The 23,108-nt window shown below is 64.8% G+C and overlaps 3 protein-coding genes across 6 annotated transcripts; 1 reads left to right on the top strand and 2 right to left on the bottom strand.

Moving 5' to 3' along the window:
* Nucleotides 1-128: 128 nt before the first annotated feature.
* CNNM4 (cyclin and CBS domain divalent metal cation transport mediator 4) lies at nt 129-8,149 on the top strand. Of its 3 annotated transcripts, XR_013923361.1 has the most exons (8): nt 129-1,561; nt 3,707-3,850; nt 3,938-4,075; nt 4,310-4,479; nt 4,576-4,675; nt 6,096-6,277; nt 6,373-7,013; nt 8,090-8,149. XR_013923361.1 is itself a non-coding variant. In XM_080360091.1 (7 exons), exons 1-7 carry the CDS (start codon nt 136-138, stop codon nt 6,583-6,585), a joined length of 2,373 nt encoding a protein of 790 aa, XP_080216217.1. In that variant the 5' UTR covers nt 129-135; the 3' UTR covers nt 6,586-8,031. The 3 variants fall into 3 exon arrangements, 2 of the variants coding, with proteins under 2 accessions (XP_080216217.1, XP_080216218.1); XM_080360091.1 differs by lacking the exon at nt 8,090-8,149 and having other exon boundaries at nt 6,373-8,031; XM_080360092.1 differs by lacking the exons at nt 6,373-7,013; nt 8,090-8,149 and adding an exon at nt 5,414-5,467 and having other exon boundaries at nt 6,096-6,154.
* Nucleotides 8,150-9,819: 1,670 nt separating this feature from the next.
* ANKRD39 (ankyrin repeat domain 39) lies at nt 9,820-10,831 on the bottom strand. Of its 2 annotated transcripts, XM_080360094.1 has the most exons (4): nt 10,590-10,831; nt 10,358-10,461; nt 10,064-10,267; nt 9,820-9,980 (listed from the first exon to the last, which is right to left on the bottom strand). In XM_080360094.1, the coding sequence occupies exons 1-4, from the start codon at nt 10,687-10,689 to the stop codon at nt 9,843-9,845; spliced, it is 546 nt and encodes a 181-aa protein (XP_080216220.1). In that variant the 5' UTR covers nt 10,690-10,831; the 3' UTR covers nt 9,820-9,842. The 2 variants fall into 2 exon arrangements, with proteins under 2 accessions (XP_080216220.1, XP_080216219.1); XM_080360093.1 differs by having other exon boundaries at nt 9,820-10,267.
* Nucleotides 10,832-12,208: 1,377 nt separating this feature from the next.
* Nucleotides 12,209-17,489, bottom strand: SEMA4C (semaphorin 4C; the record flags this gene model as incomplete). The annotated part of the gene is made up of 14 exons (XM_080360231.1): nt 12,209-13,035; nt 13,118-13,188; nt 13,271-13,428; nt 13,506-13,621; nt 13,701-13,923; nt 14,005-14,149; nt 14,229-14,404; nt 14,505-14,656; nt 14,749-14,865; nt 14,949-15,045; nt 15,673-15,771; nt 15,857-15,919; nt 16,015-16,163; nt 17,378-17,489. The coding sequence occupies 14 exons, from the start codon at nt 17,487-17,489 to the stop codon at nt 12,209-12,211; spliced, it is 2,505 nt and encodes an 834-aa protein (XP_080216357.1).
* Nucleotides 17,490-23,108: the final 5,619 nt, after the last annotated feature.

Genomic DNA, 23,108 nt, shown 5'->3' with positions numbered 1-23,108 from the left:
GCTGACGCGGTCCCTTTAAGGCCGCGCGGCTCGCGGCGGGGCGCGGCGCGTGACGTCCCTCCCGTGCCCCGGGGCGGGGTGGGCGTGTCCCGCCCGGTGACGTCGCCGCGAGCGCGGCGGCCGCGAGACACCAACATGGCGCCGGGCGGCGGGAGGCGGCGCGGCGGCCCCGGCGGGGCCCGGGGGGGCGGCGGCATCGCGGGGGTCCCGGCGGCTGCTCCCCCGTTCCTGCCGCCGCTGCTGCTGCTGCTGGCGCTGCCCCGCGGGGCGGTCGCGGCGGGGGACACGGTGATCCTGGGGATGCGGCTGGAGGAGAGCTCGAAACCGGCGCCGGGGGCTCCGGCCCGCGGGCCCATCCGTGTGACCGAGGGGAGCGAGGTGCTGCTGCGCCTCTACGGGCTGGGCCTGGGGCCGCACACCGGGCAGCACGTCGCCTTCGCCGAGCTCCGGCCCGCCGCCAACGCTTCGGTTCCCAACGGCACCTGCCCCGAGCGCTCCCAGGACCTGCTGGTGCAAACGGGCCTGGCCGAGGCCCGCGACACCTCGGCCCTGCTGTGGGTGCACGTCCAGCCCCTGCGCAAGGACGAGCGCGCCAAGACCTACGTGCTGTGCTCCCAGCGCCGGCCCGGCCAGCCCTGGTTGCCCCACGAAGGCGACGACGGGACGCTGGTGGTGTTGGAGGAGAAGAAGTGGCTGCTGCCCCTTTGGCTGCAGGTGATTCTCATCATCGGGTTGCTGGCGCTGTCGGGGATATTCAGCGGGCTCAACCTGGGCCTCATGGCGCTGGATCCCATGGAGCTGCGCATCGTGCAGAACTGCGGCACCGACAAGGAGAAGCGCTACGCCCGCAAGATCGAGCCCATCCGCCGCAAGGGGAATTATCTGCTGTGTTCGCTGCTGCTGGGCAACGTGCTGGTCAACACCACCCTCACCATTTTCCTCGACGACCTCATCGGCTCTGGGATCGGCGCCGTCGTGGCTTCGACCATCGGCATCGTGATCTTCGGGGAGATCGTGCCCCAGGCGCTGTGCTCCCGCCACGGCCTGGCCGTGGGGGCCAACACCATTGTGATCACCAAATTTTTTATGATGGTGACGTTCCCCCTCTCTTACCCCATCAGCAAACTCCTCGACTGCATCCTGGGCCAGGAGATCGGCACTGTCTACAACCGGGAGAAGCTGGTGGAGATGCTGAAGGTGACGGAACCCTACAACGACCTGGTGAGGGAAGAGCTCAACATGATCCAGGGAGCCCTGGAGCTCCGCACCAAGACGGTGGAGGACGTGATGACACCGCTGGAGAACTGCTTCATGATAAAGAGCGACGCCATCCTGGACTTCAACACCATGTCGGAGATCATGGAGAGCGGCTACACCCGCATCCCTGTCTACGAGGAGGACCGCTCCAACATCATGGACATCCTCTACGTCAAGGACCTGGCTTTTGTCGACCCCGACGACTGCACCCCCCTCAAAACCATCACCAAGTTCTACAACCACCCCGTCCACGTTGTTTTCCATGACACTAAGCTAGACGCCATGCTGGAGGAGTTCAAAAAGGGTGAGGGGACATTCAGGGGGTGCTGCTTCTGCTTCCCTGGGTGCTGCTGCTTCCCTGGGCTCTGCTCCTTCTTTCCTGGGTGCTGCTTCTTCCCCGGGTGCTGTTTTCCCCCACTCCGAGGATGCCAGAAGCAAAACTCTGCAGAGTTTTTGCTCCCTGGGGCTGCCTGGTGTCCCCACAGTTCAAGCAATCGTGAGCAGGAGGGGACTGGGAAGCTGGGGACACGTTGTTGGGCACCAAACCGGGGCAGTTGCCCGTCCCTGGGGTTTGTAACGGGAGCACCTCGGTGTTACGGGCGGAGGAGTAATCAGCGCCAGCCTCCAGAAACACTTCAGGAGTGTTTATTTGCTTCTTGTTTTTAATTATTGGCCCCGGAGGCTGGTGAATTGCTGCTGCAAAATTGTTTGTCTCCCTGGTTTGGGTTTGGTTCCCTCCTCAGGGCCCGTCCCGGCTGCGGGGATTGTTGTGGAACTGCCCTGATTAGCAAAAAGCCTTCCTGGCAAGTGTTTTTCCTCCGGTTCGTCTCGCGCCGGTTCCGGAGCCGCCGCAGGAGCGCGCGGCCGCCCCCATTCCCAAAAAACGGAGCCATGTTGCTGCCGGGGTTATCCCGGCTGCTGGCACCGGCTTTCCCTCCAACGAAGCCTTATTAACGGATTTAAAGCGCGTTCGTTCCGGTTACAAAGCCGCCCACGGCCTGTGTAGTGATTTATTTATCACTGGGTCAGGCCAGGTGATTCCTGGGCTGGTTTTGGGGTCCCTCTCCGAACCCCGTTGTTGCGGATGTGGCAGAGCCATGAGGCTCTGCCCTCATCCCACCCATCGGGACCCGTGTCGGAAGCGGGAGACGCACCCAAAAAGAGGATAAAAAGGGGAAAAAATTAACAGGCTGCGCTTGTGATTGTATTAATTGCAGCACTTGACAGCTGGACTGATTCTCTGAGGTGTTGCAGACGCTGGCCTGGGGTGACAGCTCCCGTGGGGACACCCAGCGCCTTGTCCCGACTGTCCCCTTCTCTCAATGTGAAGCTTTGAGTGGGGAATGACCCCACAGGGAGCTCCCAGCCCCTCTGCTGAGCTTAGGGGGTTGCTCACGCCCCTTGTTTGGGGACTCTGGTGGCAGAGGGGGTCTCGGCGCGGTGTGGGAGGTGTCACTGCCATGGCAATGCCGCAGCAGCCACGCCGTGCCCTTTGCTCTGGCAGGTCAGGCTCCCCAGGGTGTGTTTGTTTTGCCGCCGGCCGCTCCCCACCAAGAGCAGCTTTGGCGGCTTGGCCTGCAGAGGAACCTCTGTCTGAGTCACCGGGTTGGTGAAGGAGCCACCGCGCCCCACCGAGGGGTCATACGGGGGCGTGAGGCATTTTCACAGTGATTTTAGGGGTGTTTTGTTTCTTTACATGTGGCCTTTCTGCTGCGGGGTTGTCTGAATGGTGTGGGCTTGGAGCTGGAGCACAAGTGTGATGGGAGCGGCTGAGGGACCTGGGGGTTCAGCTGGAGAACAGGAGCTGAGGGGAGACCTTCTGATCTCTGAACTGCCTGAAAGGAGCTTGGAGCCAGGGGGGTTGGGCTCTGCTCCCCAGGAACAAGCGCCAGGAGCAGAGGAAACGGCCTCAAGTTGCGCCAGGGGAGGTTGAGGTTGGATGTGGGGAACAATTTCTTCCCCAAAGGGCTGTGGGGCATTGGAACAGGCTGCCCAGGGCAGTGCTGGAGTCACCGTCCCTGGAGGGCTGGACAGACGGACATGAGGTTCTCAAGACATGGGGCAGTGCCAGGGGTGGGTTAACATTTGGACTCGATCATCTTGAGTGGCTCTTCCAACCAAAACAATTCAATGACATGGCACAGGCTGCTCCGGGGACACATCCCATCTCCTGTGACCACCCCCAAGCCAAACCCACACCCCATGGTGACAAGGAGATGCCAAGGAGATGCCGTGAGCCTCGCAGGCGCCACTGTCACCGTCCTAATGACTGTCATTACACTGGGAATTAGCTCCCAGCCCAGGGACTTGTTTAGATTTTCACTGGTTTATTGTTTCCTGCTTGGGGAGGGAACGGCCGGTGACACATCCTGGGATGCGGGAACCCACCATTGAGGCTGGGAGTGCCCTGGGGGTGTCTCTCTTCATGCGTCTGTGTGTCTGTCCGCAGGGAAGTCCCACCTGGCCATTGTGCAGAAGGTGAACAACGAGGGGGAGGGTGATCCCTTCTACGAGGTGCTGGGGCTGGTGACGCTGGAGGACGTCATCGAGGAGATCATCAAATCAGAGATCCTGGACGAATCAGATAAATTCAGTAAGTCTGAGGTTCGGCCCCTCTTCCCCCACCCATGGGTGTTGCTGGGGGTCCTGCTTGTCCCCACTGACACCCCGTTCCCCCCAGTCGACAACAGCCACCAGAACCGAGTGGGCAACCAGAAGAAGAAACGGGACTTCTCGGCCTTCAAGGACCCTGTCATTGAGAAGAAGGTCAAGATCTCCCCGCAGCTGCTGCTGGCCGCTCACCGCTTCCTCTCCACAGGTGAGTTTTTTGAGGGGGATGCCCCCCGACAGCTCTGGGCAGCCCTCGGTGCTGGGATGTGTCCCCCCAGGGCTGGAGCTGCCTTTGCTGGGGACCTGGAGCTGGTTTTGGGGACTTTCCGCCCCAGGGAGATGACAACGTGGCCCAGCACCACCCCGAGGGATGGGGAGGGGACACAGTTATCAAGAGGGACAAGGACAGCGACTCTGACCCCTTGGCCCTTCTCCGTTTCAGAGGTGACGCTCTTCACCCCAAACTTCATCTCGGAGAAGATCCTGTTGCGGCTCCTCAAATATTCTGATGTCATCCAGGAGCTGAAGTTCGACGAGGAGAACAAGAAATCCCCGCGGCACTTCCTCTACTGCAAGAACAAAGCGGCCGACTACTTCATTCTCATCCTGCAGGTACTGGGGTGCAGGGGGGTCCCTCGGCCGCAATGTGGGGGTCTCACCCAGCCCAACTCCACGGGATTGGGTTTTCACGCCATTTCTCCCTCGCAGGGCAAGGTGGAGGTGGAGGCCGGCAAGGAATGTATGAAGTTTGAAGCGGGAGCATTCTCCTACTATGGGGTGATGGCACTCGGCCCCAATCCTGTGTCTGGTAAGCACCCCCCAATCGCTGGGGTGGGCAGAGCCTCCCCCCACCCCAATTTAGAGCTGCTTGTGGGCACAGGAGATGCTGGAGGTTCTGAGGTCCTGCTGGTGCCTCCTGGGCGCTGTTTGACCGGTGCTTGTCCTAGAATAGAATTGCAGAATTGTTTTGGTTGGAAAAGCCCCTTGAGCTCGTAGAGTCTACCCGTAACCCCCACCCCTGGCACTGCCCCATGTCCTGAGAAACTCATGTCCGTCTGTCCAGCCCTCCAGGGATGGTGACTCCAGCACTGCCCTGGGCAGCCTGTTCCAATGCCCCACAGCCCTTTGGGGAAGAAATTGTTCCTAAATCCAACCTCAACCTCCCCTGGCGCAATTTGAGGCTGGTTCCTCTGGTCCTATTCCGGTTCCCATCACACTTGTGCCCCAGCCCCTTCCTCAGCTCTGTTGCCTTCTCTCAACTTGCTCCAGCACCTCAAGATCTGGCAGCAGGTTGATGCTCCATGCCTGAGGCTGAAACCCCAATTTGGGCTGAAAATTCCCATCTTGGGCTGAAGATTCCAATTTTGGGCTCTCTCCCATCACCACCAGGCCAGACACTGACCCTCACAGCTCAGCTCAGCATTGGGGTGTCACCAGCACCCAAACGATGGGCAGAGGCACCCGCCACCCCCCGTCCTTCACCCAGAGGCTTCCCTTGACCTTGACCTCTGTGTCTGTGCTGTGTTGTCCGTCTGTCTGTCCCCAGCCTAGCCCTGGCGCCCATCTACAAATCCAAGGTGATTATTTTCCTGGGTGACAGGTAAATAGCGCAGCTGCGTGACATGCCAAACCCCGCTGTCACTGCAGTGACCCCCCTAGAGTGGGTGTCCCCCCATTAATGCAGCACCGGGTGTTTTGACCCCCATGCTGGGCTGGCTACTCATCCTCTTGGTGTCACCTGGCCCTGCTTACAGTGACATTAGGGTCCTCCACACCCCGTAACCCCCCTATTTCTGCCACCAGATGGTGGTGGCTGTCCCCATGCTGGCAAGGAGGTGACACTCTCCCCGCTGCTGCATGTGGTTCCTGTGTCACCCCCGCTTTCCGAGCACGTCACTGTGTCCCTGTAACCCCCACCGTGTCCCCAACCCCACAGAGGGCCATTGATCACCGGTTCAAGGAGCCACAGGGTCCCCGGGCTGTCCCGTGTCCCTGGAGCAGGGGGCTGGTGGCTCCATGGCCGTCCTCGGTGGCATTTTGGGAGCAAATCTTGGGGACGGCAGCGCTTGGCCCCAGCGCTGGGGTAGACGCGTGTCCCCTCGCTCCCTGTCACTGCTGGTGTCACTGGGGGCTCAGCAGAGCTACCAGGGCTCATCCCCTCATGGCGCAAGACCCTCCTTGGGGTTGAGTGTCCCCGATGTGACTAACTGTCCCTCCTGTCCCCGCAGAGACCCGCTCCCCATCCCACGTCAGCAGCCTGAACCGCTCGGCCTCCCTCAGCTACCACGAACGCTCCGATTCCGTCTCGTCCCCCGCCAGCGGCAGCAACAACCAGCTCAACGCTGGGACCGGTGCCCAGTATGTGGCCGATTTCAGCGTCCGTGCCCTCACCGACCTCCAGTTCGTCAAGGTGAGGGGGACGGGGACATCACACGGGGACGGGGACATCACCGGTAGGGCCTGTCACCGCTCCTCACCCCCCATTATTATTTTTCCCCGGCACAGATCACACGGCATGAATACCAGAACGGCCTGATGGCCTCTCGCATGGACAGTTGTCCCCAATCCCCCGACAGCAACGCCCCCAAACCAGACACCCCCGGTTTACCGGAGAAACCGGAACCTTCCGCCACCGCCGACGAGACCACCAGCCTCCTGAACGAGAGGAACTGCCTGGGCCGCCGGAGCAACCACAGCCCCCTGGAAAACTCCATCTGACCCCGGCCCCGCCGGCGCACGCCGGGACTGGACATCGCCTGCCCCCTTGATTATTTTGGGACCCTTTTCCCCCGGTAAGGAACCACCTCGGCGTCTCCTCGGTGTCACCGGAGAAGCCCCCGGTTGAGCCGGAGGGAGGTGTGATAGGAAAAACAGAGCCGGGATTTGCTGCTGCTTTTTTTTTTTCTTTCCTCCAGACTTGGCTTATTATTGTTTTTTTAATTAATTTAAACGGATGACCGGTGGAGACGGCGCAATTTCTCTGCCGGCCGCCCCCGCCGCCGGCGCCCGTTCAGCTCAGGGAGCTTCAGGCCTCGGACGCCGCTTCGAGAGCGGGGTGGCTGCGCCGTGGCCCCCCCTGGGACGGGCATCCCGGCCCCCTCAACGGTGTTTTTGGGGTGTGACGGTGACGTCTCGTCCTTCTCCTGGTGCGTGGGGGTGATGCCGTGGCCCCTCCCCGTGCCCGCTCCCCTTTCCCGCTGGCCCGGGGCACCGGGGGACGTGGCAGGTCTGAGGCCACGGGGATGGGCTTGGTGGCTCCGCGGTGGCTCCGGTGCAAAACGGTGGCTGAGAGGACACCCCCTGTTATCCTGGGAGGTCCCTAATCCGTCACCGTCGGTGTCATGGAGGACGGCAGGGATGGCCCCCCCACCCCAACGGTTCCGGTGCCTTCCCCCCCAGCACCGGTTGGGGCGTCTCAGGGTACCGGGAGGGGGGGATTGGTGACAGGGGGGGCGCAGGATCCGGCTTTTTGGGGTGACACAAAGCTAGTGACCAAAGTTGTACAGGCAGGAAGGGGCCAGCGCCATGTGTGTCCCCCCCAGCACAGGGGGACCCCAAAATCCCCCGGTGACCCCCTTGGGACAGGATGTGGGACCCCCGGTGAGCACCAGATGGATCCCCCTGGTCCCCAGAGCTTCATAGGAGGGGGTGGGAGAGACCCCCCCCCGCCTCAAAAAAAAAAGCACAAGTTCCCTGGGTGAACTCTGTAAGTTATTGGGAGAAGGTTAATTATTTTTATTAATCATGTGTCGACGATCAGGTCCTGGATCCTTCCGCGGGGAGATACTAGAGATAATAATAATAATAATAATGAATTATAATAATAAACCGAGACAAAAAAAAATCCCTTTTTTTATTAAATCTTCCTCTATGCAACCCCCACCCTGGGAATTCCTATTTATTTTTAGCATCAGGTTTGATTTGTATATTTGGGGGACGCCGGGCTCGGAGGGGGTGAGGGGGCCGGGTCTCCCCCCCCGGTTATGACCCCCAACCCCCTCCTCCTGCCGCCCCGCCTCGGTTGTGAAACCGACTGTGGAATTTTATTCGTTGGGTTTTAGGGGTTTTTTGCCAGTTGGGTAATAAAAATTCTATATCTGTACGTGGGTCTGCTCCATGTTTCGCGGCGGGTGGGTGCGGGGAACCGCGGAGGGTGCGTCTCGGCCACCGGCGCCGCTGTGCGACGCGGCTCCTTTAAATCCGTTCCCGATGTTGTTTACAGCGCGGCGGTGAGGCCCCGCCCCATGAGGTGTTAGCGGGTGGCGATTGGCTGCACTGCGTGAGGTGGGCCTGCCGGCGATTGGCCGCTAGGAGGAGCGTCGGCGGAGCGGCCGGCGATTGGCTGCGGGGCGGAGCGGCCGCCTAGAGGCGGGGCCACAGGGGGCGCAGCGGCCGCTGATTGGCTCCGCGGGAGGAAGGCGGGCGGGGCGCTGCGCTGCCGCCAGCGTCCCCTCAGTCGCCGCATCCTCCTCCGGTGACACCGGGGCGGCACCGGGGGCCTTGTCAGTGTGGATCCTCCGAGTCCTACCGGCACGTCTGTGGTGCTTCCAGGACGGGCTGAGGGGCAGCGGTGCCTGTACCGGTGCCGCTCGGGCTCCCTCCCGCCGGGCCCGGGCTGCGCGCCCTCTGTGGAGACGGAGATGGGGAAGGACGAAAATGGAACCTTCAGATACCACAGGTGAGAGCGGCCGGTAGCGCCGGACCCGCTCGGCCGATCTGTGGGGCTCAAAGGGAGATTCCCCCTGTGCTGGGCACTGGGGAGGCCGAACCGCGGATCCTGGGGGCAGTTTTGGGCCCCTCACACCAAGCAAGAGCCTGAGGTGCTGGAGCGAGTGGAAAGAAGGGAACGGAGCTGGTGAGGGGCTGGAGCACAAGTGTGATGGAGCGGCTGAGGGACCTGGGGGTTCAGCTGGAGAACAGGAGCTGAGGGGAGACCTTCTGATCTCTGAACTGCCTGAAAGGAGCTTGGAGCCAGGGGGGTCGGGCTCTGCTCCCCAGGAACAAGCGCCAGGAGCAGAGGAAACGGCCTCAAGTTGCGCCAGGGGAGGTTGAGGTTGGATGGGGGAACAATTTCTTCCCCAAAGGGCTGTGGGGCATTGGAACAGGCTGCCCAGGGCAGTGCTGGAGTCACCATCCCTGGAGGGCTGGACAGACGGACATGAGGTTCTCAGGACATGGGGCAGTGCCGGGGTGGGTTATGGTTGGACTCCATGATCTTAAAGATCTTTTCCAACCAAAATGATTCTGTGATTCTCTTTGGCAGGTTCCACCCATCCCCAACGTCTGCCTGGTGCCGCAGCTGCTCCTCACACTCCCCCAACTACTTTATCTTGGTGCCCTCATGGCCTCCAGGACCCCAAATCCAGTCGATTTGCCCAACACCATTGAACTGAAAATCATCCCCAGCAGCCAACTGCCTTCCTGAGCCACCACAACACCGCACCAGGTAGGGAGCCAGCTTGGCAGCGCAATGGCAACGGCTGCCCCAGTAGCCGTGCCCAACTGGGAAGCGCTGGGGGTTCTGTGGTGCTGGTGGAACTACCTGCATCTGCGGTTCCTCTCGGCAGCGAGCAGCGGATCCTGGGCCATCATACAGCCACTAATTCAGGGTGTCCCCTGCGCAGCTCCCTCCTCCCCACATGTACGTTGTGCATCTCTCTCTCATGCATCTTGCCACATTGCCCCATCTCAGGGTCTGATCGCCATCCCGGGCACCATGAACTCAGCCCTGCTATTTCCTCTGCCACAGGTGTCACCAAACCAACCCACTGGGACAGGCTGAAACCCTTTTGCCTACTCCTCGGTGTCCCCAGCTGCTTGCCGGGGTGGGAGCGGAAATTTGGCTCCCTCATTGTGACACTCCCCACCAGGACGGGTTGAACCCGGCGCAGGGGACAGAGAGGCAGAGACGCCGTTGGGTGCCAGGGGCTGTGTTTATCCATTGCAGATGTTGTCCATGGCACTGGGTGTCCCCGTCAGGTGTCCAGCAGGTCCCGCACCGCTGGGGTGGCCACGTCGCGGGGACACCGGCCCTTGGTGTCGCGGATGCCAGTCAGCGCCGGGCTGTGCTGCAGGAGCAGGGCACAGAGCTCCCGGTGGCCTTGCTCAGCGGCCTGTGGGTGACACATCTGTCATTGCCGGGGTGTGCAAATGCTGGCGCAAGGCCCAGGGGGGACATCCCGGCTGTGCCACCCACCTTGTGCAGGCTGGTGCGGCCGTCCCCATCGGTGGCCAGTGGGTCGGCGCCGTGGGCTAGCAACAGCTGGGCGATGGGCAGGTGGCCACAGTAGCTGGCGCGGTGCAAGGGGGTGGCACCACCTGGCGTGCGGGCATCACAGCGGGCACCGCGCTGCAGCAGCAGCCGGCAGACGCCCAGGTGGCCATTGCGGCTGGCGTAGTGCTGGGGGGTGACAAGGGGACACGGGTGTGGGTGGGGGGGGACACACAGGCACGGGGTCTGTCTGTCTGTCCCCTCTCCGTGCCCATGTACCAGTGCTGTGTACCCGGCCAGGTCGGGCTGGCTGGGCTCTCCCCGCCGCTCCAGCAGCTCCAGCACCCGGGGCTCGTCCCCGTCCCGCGCCGCCGCCCAGATCCCTACGGGCACCGGGAACGGGGAGGGAGGGAGGGTGGTGGTCAGGCAGGACCGGACCCGCAGCCCTGCCCGTACCCCAGCCCTTGGCGTCCCCCCAGCCCCCCAGCCCTGCTCCCGGGTTCCTCCCGACCCCGCTCGAAGTCCATCTCGGGCAGGCTCTGGTGGACGCTGGGCACCGCCAACCGCGACGGGCAGCAGGGAGCGGGCGGAGAACGGCGACCGGCCGCCATCGCCCCAGCCAGGAATGGACGAAGGGAGCCGGAAAGGGCCGAAGGGAGCCGAGGGGAGCCGGGAAGGGCCGAAGGGAGCCGAGAGAAGCCGGAAAGGGCCGAAGAGAGCCGAGGGGAGCCGGGAAGGGCCGAAGGGAGCCGAGAGAAGCCGGGAAGAGCCGAAGGGAGCCGAAGCGCCCCACGCCCCGAGCGCTAGGGTGCATGCGCGCTCTGGACCCCGCCAGGGGGCGCCCCCACCCCCCCCAAAACCAGCTATGTGGGGTCCCTGGGCTAGCCCCCAACTATGGGGACCCAGGGGTCACCCTCCTGCCATGGAGTGCCTAGAGATCACCTGTCACACTTATGGGGGGCTCAGGCATCCCCACCCCACAGCTGTGGGGTACCCGAGCCTCAGCCCTCCCACTATGGTGGGGGGGCAGCGCTCACCCCCTCTCCGGGGGCTCAGGGCCCCCCCGGCCCCGCTTCCCACGGCCCGGGCAGCTCCTGGCCCCGCTCCCAGGCTCCACCACCGGGACCCCGGGTGCTGCTTCCGCCCAGCTTCCCAGCAGGGCCTCCCCGAGGACCACCTCCCCCCCAGCGCCCCACACTGACCCCCGGCATCCGGGGGGGGGGGCACGGGAATGGGGCCAGGCCTCAGCAGCCTCAGGCCCCGAGGGGGGCTGCCAGGCCACCCCCGCCCTGGGAATGGCGCCGCGATGCCCTTTTATAGCCCCAAGCGCGGCCTTTTTCCATGAGCTCAGCGGCCGGGGGGGGCCCAGCACCCACCCCGCACCCCCCCATCCAGTACCGGACACAGCCCCTGCGGGCTTCACTTTTCATTTTGTTGTCTGTTTTTTTTTCTGTTTTACTCCTTTTTATTATTAATATAAAAATACTCATGTATTTACAGCAAATAAATATATTTTGGTAACAAATAAATTACACTGGGGGGGGGTTATACAAAAGGGGTGGCGTGCAGGGAGGTGGCAGGCGGGTGGGGGGTATTTACAGCTGGGACTGAGGGAGGTACAAAGTCCCACGGGGCTTGGGGGGGCTCCCCGGGGGGGGGCGACGGGGGTGTTAGAAAAGTTCTCAGGAAGAAAAACCCGATCGGTTCTTAAATCATCCCAAAAAAACATCCTGTGGTCACTGCCCGGGACGGGGGGCTCAGTGGTCCCCAAGGCCGGTGGCCGTCCCCGAGGTTGGTCCCTTGCCCGAGACACGGTACCGAAGGCGGATGCAGTGACCGAGAGCAGCTGCGGTGCCCAAGCCGGGTGCCGGCGCCCCCAAAATGCGTGACGCGGTGCTGGTGCCACGGCCCCAAGGCGGGTGCCGTGGTGGCAGTCCCCAAAACGGGTACCGGCGCTGGGGTGGCAGTCCTGTCCCCAAAACGGGTGGCCAGCGCTGGCATCCCCGCAACGGTTGCCGGCACCTGTGCCACAGCAGCCCCAAGCCAGGTGCTGGTGCTGAGGCGGGTGTCCCCGCAGTGAGTGCCGGTGCCCTGAGGTAGGTACGGCGGGGAAAACCACTGGCCGGCGGCTCAGACCGACGACTCCTCCGGGTTGGAGTCAGGCAGAGGCTGGCGCTGCTGCAGCTTCCGCCGCAGCTCCTCGGCCAAATCGGCGCATGGTGGGCGCTCCTCGGCGCCCAGCGCCAGGCGGATGTAGCCGTTGGAGGAGGAACCGCGCAGGGGACCCAGGTGGATGCGGGTGGGCGAGTGGAGGGGCTGCCCAGGGATGGCGGTGGGTGGCGAGGAGGCGCCAGGGGGGCCGCCATTGCGGCAGGCAGCGTGACCCGGCACAATTTTGAGTGAACCGTCCGAGTAGTAGTAGCTGGCTGGGTCCCAGAGCTTCTCATCCGAGTCGGAGGCGGCGCTGGGGACGAAGCGAGGGCTGGGGGGCTCCTTGGGCAGCTCGATGGGGTACACCAGGGTGCTCTCGATGGCTTTGGCGCCTTTGCCGAGCTCTTCCCGCAACCGCCGCCAAAGCGAGAACACCACCAGCACCAGCACCAGGCACAGCGCGCCCAGGCAAACTGCCACCACCCACACCAGCCCCAGGCTCTCCAGCGGCGCACGCGTCTCCAGTGGCACCCCGGCGCCGGCCAACACCACCACTCGGTACACCTCACCACCCAAGCGGGCGCCCTGCTCCTCCGAGAAGCAACGGTACGTGCCGCTGTGCTGCGCCCCAGCTCCTGGCACCACCAGTGCCCGCAGCCGCGAGTCGCGCAGCACCAATGCCTGCTCGGCTGCCAGCGCCCGGCCCTCGAAGGTCCACAGCGCCTGCGCCAGGTTGGAGCCCAACCGGCATGTCAGCACCAGGTCGGTGCCGGCCACCACCGTCACGTTTTTGGGAGTGATGGGCCCTGTGAGAGAGGAGGCGCAAAGTTTGGAGGAGGCTCACGTGCACCCCCCAGCTCCACGCGGTGTTTTGGGGGAGGGTCTCACCTTGCTTGGCCGCCTGCGGCAGGGTGCAGGCGCGCGTATCCGAGCTCAGCACGTCCTGGACCAGGTGGGACCTGCGGGAGGAGGTGACAGAGGTAAAGGGGGGACCTCGCACCACATTGGGGTGTCCCTCCCTCCCTGGGGAACCCCCCGTACCCGTTGAGGCCGTCGATGCGGACGCAGAGGCTGGCGTTGCGGCTCCAGGCGCAGTACGGATCCCGTGCCAGCACGCAATCTGTGCACGACTGGTAGCGGCCACAATCGGCCAGCGGCAACTGGGCCAACTGGAAACGAGAGCCGGCGAAGAGCAGCTTCTGCAAGGGCGGGAGAAGGGGTGAGGTGACAACCAGGTGACACGGTGACACCCCAACCGCCCCGTGGCACCGCTCACCTTCCGTCCAGCCAGCACCAGGCTCTCCACGGGCTGCGCCGGCTCAAAAACCTGCAGCTCTTCAACCAGATGGACACGAGCACCCAGGTTCAGCGCCTTGTGCACCCAACCGTCACCTGCGGGTCATGGCGGGCGGTGAGGGACATCCCCACACCAGGAACCCTCCGGTGTCCCCTCCCCGGTGTCCCCCGGTACCTGTGCCGATGAAGAGCACCTCGTAGACAGTGCCGTCCAGCCCGGTGACCCGGTCGACCACCAGCTGGGTGAAGTTGGCGTCCTTCTTGAGGAGAAGCGGGTGGCCGCGGTGCGGCAGGACGGGCTCGTCCATCAGCGGGTGCTTCTTGGCGAAGTTGAGGGTGTTGTCGGGCAGTTCAAGAGAGCTGGCGAAGCCGTTCTGGCGGTGCCAGTCGGTGATGCACTGGGGACAAGGGACGCCGTGAGGTGCACGGCCACATCCCCCACCTTCTTGTCCCCTCCCAACCCCCGTGTTGTCACTCACTGCGCCGGGACGGGGACTTGGCACCTCATCCGAGTACCGGCCCCACTTCTGCGCCTGCTCCCGGTATTCCTTGTAGGGCCCCTCGAACGCCTTCTTCACCTCCAGGATGTGGTACTGGCAAATAGCCGAAACATCCACATCCCCCCTGCGAGGGACAGCGTGTGTTTGGAAGAGCTACCGGTGACAGGGAACCCCGGCACTGCCACATCTCCCTGCGCACTCACCAGCGGGCCTGAAACACCCCAAAAAACGTAGTGTCCTGCCAACTGTCCCCCGGGAGAGTGAAGACAGCCTGGAGGCGGTTGAAGTGGAGCTGCTGCTCGGGCGCTGCGCACACCAGCCGAGCCTTCAGGAACGTCGTCCACTTCTTCTGCAGCGTGCGGGCGCCACCAACGTCCCCCTGCGCACCCAACGGCATCAAGACAGGGCCACCACGCTCACCGGTGGAGCCAAGTCACGCTGGGACAGTGTCCCTGGCGCGGGTTGTCCCCTTGCCGTACCTTGCAGACGCGTGCCACGCGGGCCACCACCTGCTCGGCGTAGCAGTCGTACTCCACCGCCCGCTCGCTGAAGAAGAAGTAAACCTTGTCGTCGTCGCCGGTGCTGCTGGCCGCGCTCTCCTGCACGTAAGCCGAAGCCACAAAGTGGGGCTCTGCAGACATGGGGGGCAGAAAGGGGATGGTAACGCCGTGCCGTGGTTTGGTCGTCCCTGCGCCGTGTCCCCTTTTGTCCCCTCCACCATACCGTTCAGCCAGGAGGTGAGATATTCTGTCTTCATGGAGTAGTGGGGGCCCAGGTTGCGGAGGATGACAGGCTCCGTGCCCAAAAAGTTGTTGAAGGTGGCCGAGTAGAGCTCCCCATCTGGCAAGAGAGGGGTTAGGGAGGGGGTGGGGGGCACAGCGGGCACCCTCCAACCCCAGCAGGTGCCCAGCAGTGCCACCTACCCACAATGAGGCCGGTGTGTCCCTTGGTGGGGTCATAGGGACACTTGCCCTTCCCGTCCTCAAATGCCACCGGGTCCAGGGTGAAGCCAGAGAGATCCTGGGGGACACAGGAGTGGGTGGGGGTCCAGATACCCTCCCTGCTTCACGTCCCCCCTGTGCCCAAAACAGCCCCAGGGACAGGGACAGCCCTGGAGCACCCTCTTGGGGACAGGGACACCCTCGGGTGATGTTCCTGAGGACAAGGACACCCCTGGAGCACGCTCTTGGTGACAAGGACACCCTTGGACCACCCTCCCAGGGACAGGGACACACCTGGATGACACTCCTGGGCACAGGGACACCCCCCAAGATGACCCTTCTGGGCCACAAACAGCCCTGGATGACTCATTATGGGGACAGTGACACCCCTAAATGATGCTCCCAGGAACAGGGACACCCCCCAAAGGCCCCCCCTGCCCCCCCCAGGCAGAGGGACACTCCTGGGACAAGGACACCCCCCCAGGTGACCGCAGCAGGCACAGGAACACCCCTAACAACCCTCCAAGGGGACAGGGACACCCCCAGACCACCCTGATGGCATCAAGGCCACCCCTGCACCCGGAGATTCCTCTGAAGGGGGACAGGGACACCCCTGAGGCCATGGGATGGCTGCCCTGGACCTCACCCCCAGGGACAGGGTGGGGGTGACAGGTTTTGGGGCCCCCCCAGTGGGTGGGACACTCACAATGTAGGTGCACTTGGGCTGGAAGGCGTAGGTGCCGCAGGCGTAGAGGTGGGAGCTGTTGTAGCTCTGCAGGAAGCGCACATAGTTGAAACAGTCGGTCTGGGGGGGGGAAAACAATCCATTAAGGGGGTGACAGTGAGTGGGGGGGGCACACCGGGGTGTCCCCAACACCCCTGTCCCCAACCTGGTTGTTCTTGCCCTTCTGGATGCACTCAGCTTTCTTATCCACGGGGGCTTCCCAGGAGATCTGGGGACATAAAAAGAGTCAGTGGGATAGAAATACCCCCGCACCCCAAAAATATAACCCCCCTCACCCCAAATATCCCCCCCCGGGGAACTCACCGCCGCCTTGAGCTCCACGGTGCCGGTGGCCACAGCGAACACGGCCTCGCGGGCGCCCACGTAGAGCAGCCCCTCGGCCTCATCCAGCGTCAGCGTCAGGTAGTGCGAGACCCCCCCCCGCGAGAAGCGCTTGGCCGCGTCCTTCAGCTCTGCAGGGTTTGAGGAGGGGGGGGACATGGGGACATCAGGGCAAGGCCACCACTGGCACCCCTCTTGTCCCCCCCCGCCCCAGGCACTGCCGGAAGCCCCCCGGCCCCGGACAAAGGGCTCTTTGTCACCGGAGCAGGCGGTGGCGGTGCCGGGCGAACACAGTGGCCTTTGGCGAGACCCCGTGTCCCTCCCCCGGCCGCCCCCAGGCCCTGCAGAAAGGCCTCATTGACCGGGAGGCGCCAGGGCCCCCGGGCAGGGATGGGGATGCGGGGCTGGCACGGCATGGGGACAGCATGGGGACAGCACGGGGACGTGGGGTGCTGGCACAGCAAAGGAATGGGGAGCGCGGGCATGCGGGTGGCACAGGGGGCGCGGGATGGGGACGGTGGCACAGCGAAGGGTGGGGGACATGGGGATGCTGGTGTGGCACAGGGATAGGGGACATGGGGCACTGCCACTGCACAGGGACAGTGAACGGGGCAAAGGGATGGGGACACAGGGCATGGCAAAGGGACAGGGATGCCGGTGCTGGCACGGCACGGGGACAGAGCACATGGCACAGATGGGGACACAGGGTGCTGGCACGGCAAAGAGGTGGCATCTCAGGGTGCTGGCGTGGCAAGAAATGGGGACAGGGGACATGCAGAGGATTGGGGACAGGGAGCAATGGCAGGGCATGGGGACATGGCACAGGGCTGGAACACAGGGTGATGGCACAGCACAGGGTGAGGTGACACGGCACAGGGTTGGGGACAGGGAGCAATGGCAGGACATGGAGACATGGCACAGGGCTGGGAACACAGGGTGATGGCACAGCACGGGGACGGGGGACACAGCGCAGGGTTGATGGCAGGGCATGGGGACATGGCACAGGGCTGGGGACAGGGGGCAATGGCAGGACATAGGGACATGGCACAGGGTTAGGGACCCTGGGCACAGGCATAGCATAGGGGACGCAGGGCTGTGTCCCTGCGTGTCCCCCCTCTGTTCCCACAGACCCCAGTTTTGGGGCCACCAACCCAGGGGGGTCCCCACTATGCTGACAAGCTCAGGGCAGGGAGGGGACAGAAGCTGCCCGAGGTGGGGACAACTATAGCCAGCGCCATGTCACCCCAGTGTCAGCGAGGGACGGGAGCCACACACCCACCCCACTGTGCCTCAGTTTCCCCAAGCTGCTCCCCTCTCCCTGGGGGGGGACACACTCAGTACTCACCGGCGTAGGTGACAGTTTTTCGGGGCACGGCGCTCCATGAGGACTCCGGGGGAGTGGCGGCGGTGGCAAGGGCCAGCAGCAAGGCGAGGGCCAGCAGCCGCTGGGGGACCATGGTGCCGGGGAGGGGGAGGACACACGCGGCCTGGGGGGGGGACAGGGACACGCCCGGCCCCTGTTAGGGTTACAGAGCCGGCGTCACGCGGGCGGCGCGGGGACAAGGCGGGCATTGAGGGCTGGGTGTCACGAGGCCGGGGTCACCCCACGCAGCGGGGGGGGCCACACATGGGCCCCCCCTCACCGTGGTCCCTCCTCCAGTGGTGACGAGTGCCGGGGGGGTCTATAGAGGAGGAAACGGGCCCTTCCGCTTCCCACCCCACCCAGCGGCCCCACCTCACCCACCTCCTGCCCCGGGACCCCCCGGCACTGCCCGCTGGCCGGGGGGTGTCCCTGCTGTGTCCCCCCCCCGGGCTGGGCAGGATGCGGCCGGGAATTGTTCTGCGCTGCCCGGCGGGAAGCAGGAAGCTGGGGGGGTTCGGGGGGGCCCTGCGCCAGGCGAGGAAGGATTTCCGGGAGGGTGGGGGGCCGGGAATAGGCCCCCCCGCCCCAGGCGTGGGAATGGGGGACGCCCCGGTTGGGCTGCTCAGGTTGGGGGGATTGCAGGAAGGGGGGCTGGCGGTGCCACGGGCATGGCCGGGGTGCCAGGGACACAGCTGGGGTGTCACGGTCATGGCCGGGGTGCCACGGGCACAACCGGTTGCCATGGGCACAGCTGGGGTGCCATGGTCATGGCCAGGGTGCCATGGGCACAGTCAGGGTGCCATGGGCACAACCAGGTGCCACAGGCACAGCCAGGATGTCACAGGCACAGCTGGGGTGCCACAGGGATAGTCGAGGTGCCACAGTCATGGCCATGGTGCCCTGGGCACAGCCAGGGTGCCATGGGCACAGCCGGCGTGCCACGGTCATGGCCATGGTGCCATGGGCACAACTGGGTGCCATGGGCACAGCCAGAGTGCCACAGGCAAAGCCGAGGTGCCACAGGAATGACCAGGGTGCCACAGGGACAGTCGGGGTGCCACCGTCATGGTCAGAGTGTCCTGGGCACAGTCAGGGTGCCATGGACAAAGCTGGGGTGCCACAGGCACGGTCAGGGTGCCACAGGCACGGTCAGGGTGCCATGGACAAAGCTGTGGTGCTACAGGCACGGTCAGGGTGCCACAGGCACAACCAGGGTGCCATGGACAAAGCTGGGGTGCCACAGGCACAGTCAGGGTGCCACCGGCACAACCAGGGTGCCACGGGCACAATCGGGGTGCAACAGGCATGGCCAGGGTGCCACAGGCACAGCTGGGGTGCCAAAATCTGGGACAGCATGTCCCAGGCACCATCAGGGTCCCCAGGGCACGGCCGGGGCGCCACGGGCAGGACGGGGTCCCGGGGGTCCCCGGTTTCGGTGCTGGACGCCGGGGGGTCCCACGGGGGGCCCGGGTGCCACGGTGCCACCCCGAGGAGGGGGTCCCCACGACGCTGCCATCCCGGGGGTGTCCCCGCGGCGATGCCATCCCGGAGTGTCCCGGCCTCACGGCGACACGCGGGACGAGCCCACGGCGTTGGGGGGGGAGTCGGTGTACCAACGGATCGGGGCGGGGGGGTGGTCCCCGTTACCGGAGCGGGGTTCCAGCCCCCACAGCAGCGCGATCAGGCGGCGATACCGCCCGGGGTGCCGGTCCCGATCGCCGGTACCGGGAGGAACAAAGCGCCTCCCCCTCCTCCCCCCGCCCCCGCGGCTCCGCCACAACAATACCGGGGCGGGGCGGGGGGGGCCGGGGCGGGCCCGGCGGGGGCCGGGGGTCCCGCACTCACCTCGGGGCGCGGCGGCGGCGGCGCGGGGGGGGGCGGCCCGGCCGGGGCGGCGGGAGCGGCGGGAGGCGGCGGTCGGGGCGGCGGTGGGTGCGCGGCGCGCGGCTCCGCGAGGCCCCGCCCAGCCCTGACGTCACGGCCGCCCCGGCGGGAGGGGGCTCGGGTGGGATCGGAACAGATCGGCTGGGATCGGATCGGATTGGCTTAACCCGGACCCGCTCGGCCCCGGCTCGGCTCAACCCGGTTCGTTTAAGGCTCAGCTCCGTTTGGCTCAGCCCAGTTTGGTTCATCTTAACCAGGCTTGGTTCAGCCTGGTTTGGCTCGGCCCAGTTTGGCTCAACCAGGCTTGGCTCAGCCCAGCCCAGTTCAGCTCAGGGCAGCTTGGTTTAAACCAGATCAGCTCATCCCAGCTTGGCTCAACCTGGCACAACTCAGCCCAGTTTGGTTCAAGGAGGCTCAGCTCAGTCCAGTTCAGCTCAGCCTAGTTTGGTATAACCCAGTTCAGCTCAGCCCATCTTGGTGCAGCCAGGCTTGGTCCAGCCCAGTTCAGGGCAGCTTGGCCCAGTCCGACCCCATCCACCTTGGTCTGACCAAACTCAGCCCAACCCACCTAGGCTCAGCGTAGCGGGTGCGGGAACCATGGCACTCTTTTGGGGTGCTAATGGCCACCGACACTGCCCCCAAAAACACACAGGCGCAGGAGGATCTACAGGTGTTTATTGGGTTCAGGGGGTACCCTGGGGCACCGGAGGGTGCCCGGGACCCCCCAGGACAGCGGGTGGGGACAGGGTCAGGGACCCCCGCCCTGTGCCAGCATCTCCTGCCACTTGACGTAAAGGAGAATGGCCAAGCCCTTGAGCTGGGTGCGAAAGAGGAGCTGGGTGCTCTCACGCAGCCCCCTCCCGAAAAGCTGGTCCAGCCTGGCACAGAGCAGCTCCAGGTGACCCTGTGGGGACAGGCGGGGGAGTCAGGGACACAGGGGAACCCCCGGGTCACCCCCAGGGCCCGGCGCTCACCCGCTGCTTGGCCGGCGGCTGCTCAGTGCTCACCACGTTGCTGGCGAGGAGGAGGAGGCTGTAACTCAGGTAACAAGCCTGAGGGGAGAGCAGACACGGGGGGGTCACCAAAAGGGACATGGGGGACACGTGGGGTGCTTCACAGCACCCATTTCCCGGCGAGGGGAGCACCCACCTCCCAGTCAGGGTCCGCCGGCTCCTCCAGACCCCTGGAGAGCATGAGGCTTCGCAGGGCATCTGGTCGTGCCAGCACCAGGAACCGGCACAGCACCTGCAGCTGCGGGGACAGCGGGTGTCAGGGTACCCTGGGGTGGGTGACAAAACCCCAGGACGGTCCTACCTGGGTGCACCCACCTCTGCGTGCGCCTCGGGGGGCGGCACCACGCCTGGTGGCTCCCCCAGCAGCTGGGCCATGGCGTGAAGGCTCAGGTGCCGGCGAAGCTCCCTGGAGAGAGGGAGGGAAAAGCGTGAGGGAGGGTCCAGCGTGTCCCCAATGTGCCCGTCCCCACCTCTGTGCCCATCACCGCCATCCCCCGGTGCCCTCTGGACACCTGCGGCGGTGCCAGCAGCCGGATCCTGCCCGCTTTGTGCCTGTGCAACCGGCTGGAATAAAAGAATTAAGAGGCAGACGCATCGCAGCCCGCCCAGCCCTGGCACAGCGCCTGGTGGCATGTGGGTGGCAGGGGACACCGCTGCTGGCTCTGCCGTACCTGTCCCTGCCCGTGATATCCGGCAGCAGCCGCATGAGCGCAACCAGGTTGTGGTGGTGGCGAGAAAGCTGGCACAGGTCCCGGCAGAGCGCGGGCAGCTGGGGAGAGAGTGGGACACTGAGGCAGCGACCTTGGGGAGGGGTGACAGGGTGGGCAGGGGATGAGGGGACACCCTTTGTCCCCCCATACCTGCTGGTGCCAGTCGCAGATGCCCTGGAGCAGGTAGTGCAGGAGGACCTGCACCTCGGGCAGCGGCTGGAAGCGCAGCGCCCGGTCCAGGCCCAGGAAGGACAGGAGGGTGACGAGGGACAGGCGGGCACCGTCGGGGTAGTGACACGGCTGAGTGACCACGCACAGCGCCAGGAACTGCGGGGGGAAGGTGACGTGTGACCCCAAAGCCCACAGGGACAGGCTGGCATGGGCCGAGCTGGCATCAGCGCCGTGTGCCCAATTAGCAGGGCAGAGATAACGAAGTGGCGGTGTCACCTTGCAGATGGCACTGAGCTGTGTCACCAGGGCCGGTGTGTCGGTGGCATCGGGGCTTGCTGGTCTCAGGGAGCAGGATGGCTCCAGGTTCCTGTGGGGACAAAAGGGAGGTGGCAGGGGGGTGACAGGGTGGGCAGCACCGCCTTTGCCATGGTGGGGACACCCATGGGGACACAGCCACCCCCTGCCCACTGTGGTCACCTCCTGTCCATGGGGTGCAGCTCGGGGGGCAGGATGGGGGTCAGGTCAGCACCGAGCCAGGTGAATGCTTCACTGATCTCCTGCATCGTGGGGCACCAGCGCTCGCCTGTAGGCAAGGGGACAGTGACAACGGGCAGGGGTTTGGGGACATCCCTCCACTGTGGCAGCCACCCGCCACACTCACCCTTGGTGCTCAGCCAGATATCCCACAGCGCCTGGGCAGCGTTGGTGGTGTGGGGGCAGAGCGTCATCAGCTGCCAGAATAAAGAAGGTGACAAATAAAGAGGTGACAGGGTGGCAGGGGAGGAGGGGACACCAGGCAGTGACAGTGGCCTCACCTGGAAGAGCCAGCGCAGGACGGGCGGCGGGCAGGTGGGCAGGCAGTTGTACAGCAGGCTCAAGCACCCATTGCGGACAAACGCCACCTGCCAGGCGGGCGATTCGCTGTGGGGGGCACAAGGGGGGTGAGTGGGACTCTGCCTGTGTCCCCTGTCCCCCCCGTCACCCCAAAATGTCCCACCAGAAGAAAAGCGCCTCCAGGTTGTTCCGTGACTCCAGCCCACGCGTGTCCAGCAGGGGCAGCAGCACCGGGCGGGCGCAGAAAACGGGTTCCCCAGGGTGCACCGTGGGGATGAACCGCGGCTTCACGGCGAAACGGGCCAGGATGTCCCTGCAGGGGTGGGACAGCGGCGTCGGGTGGGGAGGGGACACCGCGGGGACCCCCGAATTCCAGTCCCCGTGCCGTTACCGGTGCTCCTCGGACAGCTCGGTGTCCTCGTCCAGGGACTCCGGGGAACTGGTGTCATCTGCACGCTGCTGCACCAGCGCGGCCGCCTGGTCCTGCTCCCTGCCACAGGGGGGTCAGCACAGGGTGGGGACACCCTGGGGTGCCCCCCGTGTCTTTAGGGTGCTCATCTTTACCTCTGCTCCTGGACTGGCGAATCCAGGCTGTTGACGAGCGGATCTGGCCATGGGGACATCACCTAAGCAAGGTGACAAGTTGGTGGGTGCCACAACGCCCAGTGACACTGGGATGTCCCCAGGGACCTCCCCTTGGGTAGGGACTGACCTGCTGGTGTCTGGGGGGGCTTGGGGACGTGTGCCCCGCCAGCAGCATGTCCCTCAGTGGGATCAGCTCCTCGTCGTCCTCGCTGTCCGTGAGGGACACCCTGTCCCTCATCGTGCCCAGCGAGTTTCCCCACGAGCTCCTGCTGCCCATGGCATGCTGCTCTTGGTCACTGTCACCCCCCGGGGACCCTGCAGCCACCTCCGGCAGCATCGGGATGTCCCCGGAGCTCTCTGATGTCACCGGGGACGGTGGGGAGCTGGTCACATCCTGCCGGTGGGGCTGGGGCTGAGCGGGGCTGGGTGACCGCCGGGCTCTGCTCACCCGCTTCTTGGTGCCAGGAGACTTCTTGGGGCGCCAGGGGGCTGTGGGGACAGCACAGGGGTCACCAC

The sequence above is a fragment of the Nesoenas mayeri genome (assembly GCF_963082525.1).
Source record: "Nesoenas mayeri genome assembly, chromosome: 27".
Classification (NCBI taxonomy): Eukaryota; Metazoa; Chordata; class Aves; order Columbiformes; family Columbidae; genus Nesoenas; species Nesoenas mayeri.
This window is presented reverse-complemented; position numbering and strand designations above follow the sequence as displayed.

Excerpts from the sequence above, each read along its gene's own strand:
- CNNM4 (XM_080360091.1), top strand. The coding sequence starts at position 136 with ATGGCGCCGGGCGGCGGGAGGCGGCGCGGCGGCCCCGGCGGGGCCCGG. Across the intron at positions 3,851-3,937 it reads GGACGAATCAGATAAATTCA|TCGACAACAGCCACCAGAAC; the intron begins GTAAGTCTGAGG and ends CGTTCCCCCCAG. Across the intron at positions 4,480-4,575 it reads ACTTCATTCTCATCCTGCAG|GGCAAGGTGGAGGTGGAGGC; the intron begins GTACTGGGGTGC and ends TCTCCCTCGCAG.
- ANKRD39 (XM_080360093.1), bottom strand. The coding sequence starts at position 10,689 with ATGGCGGCCGGTCGCCGTTCTCCGCCCGCTCCCTGCTGCCCGTCGCGG. Across the intron at positions 10,462-10,589 it reads CGAGATGGACTTCGAGCGGG|GGATCTGGGCGGCGGCGCGG; the intron begins GTCGGGAGGAAC and ends CGGTGCCCGTAG. Across the intron at positions 10,268-10,357 it reads TGGCCGGGTACACAGCACTG|CACTACGCCAGCCGCAATGG; the intron begins GTACATGGGCAC and ends GTCACCCCCCAG.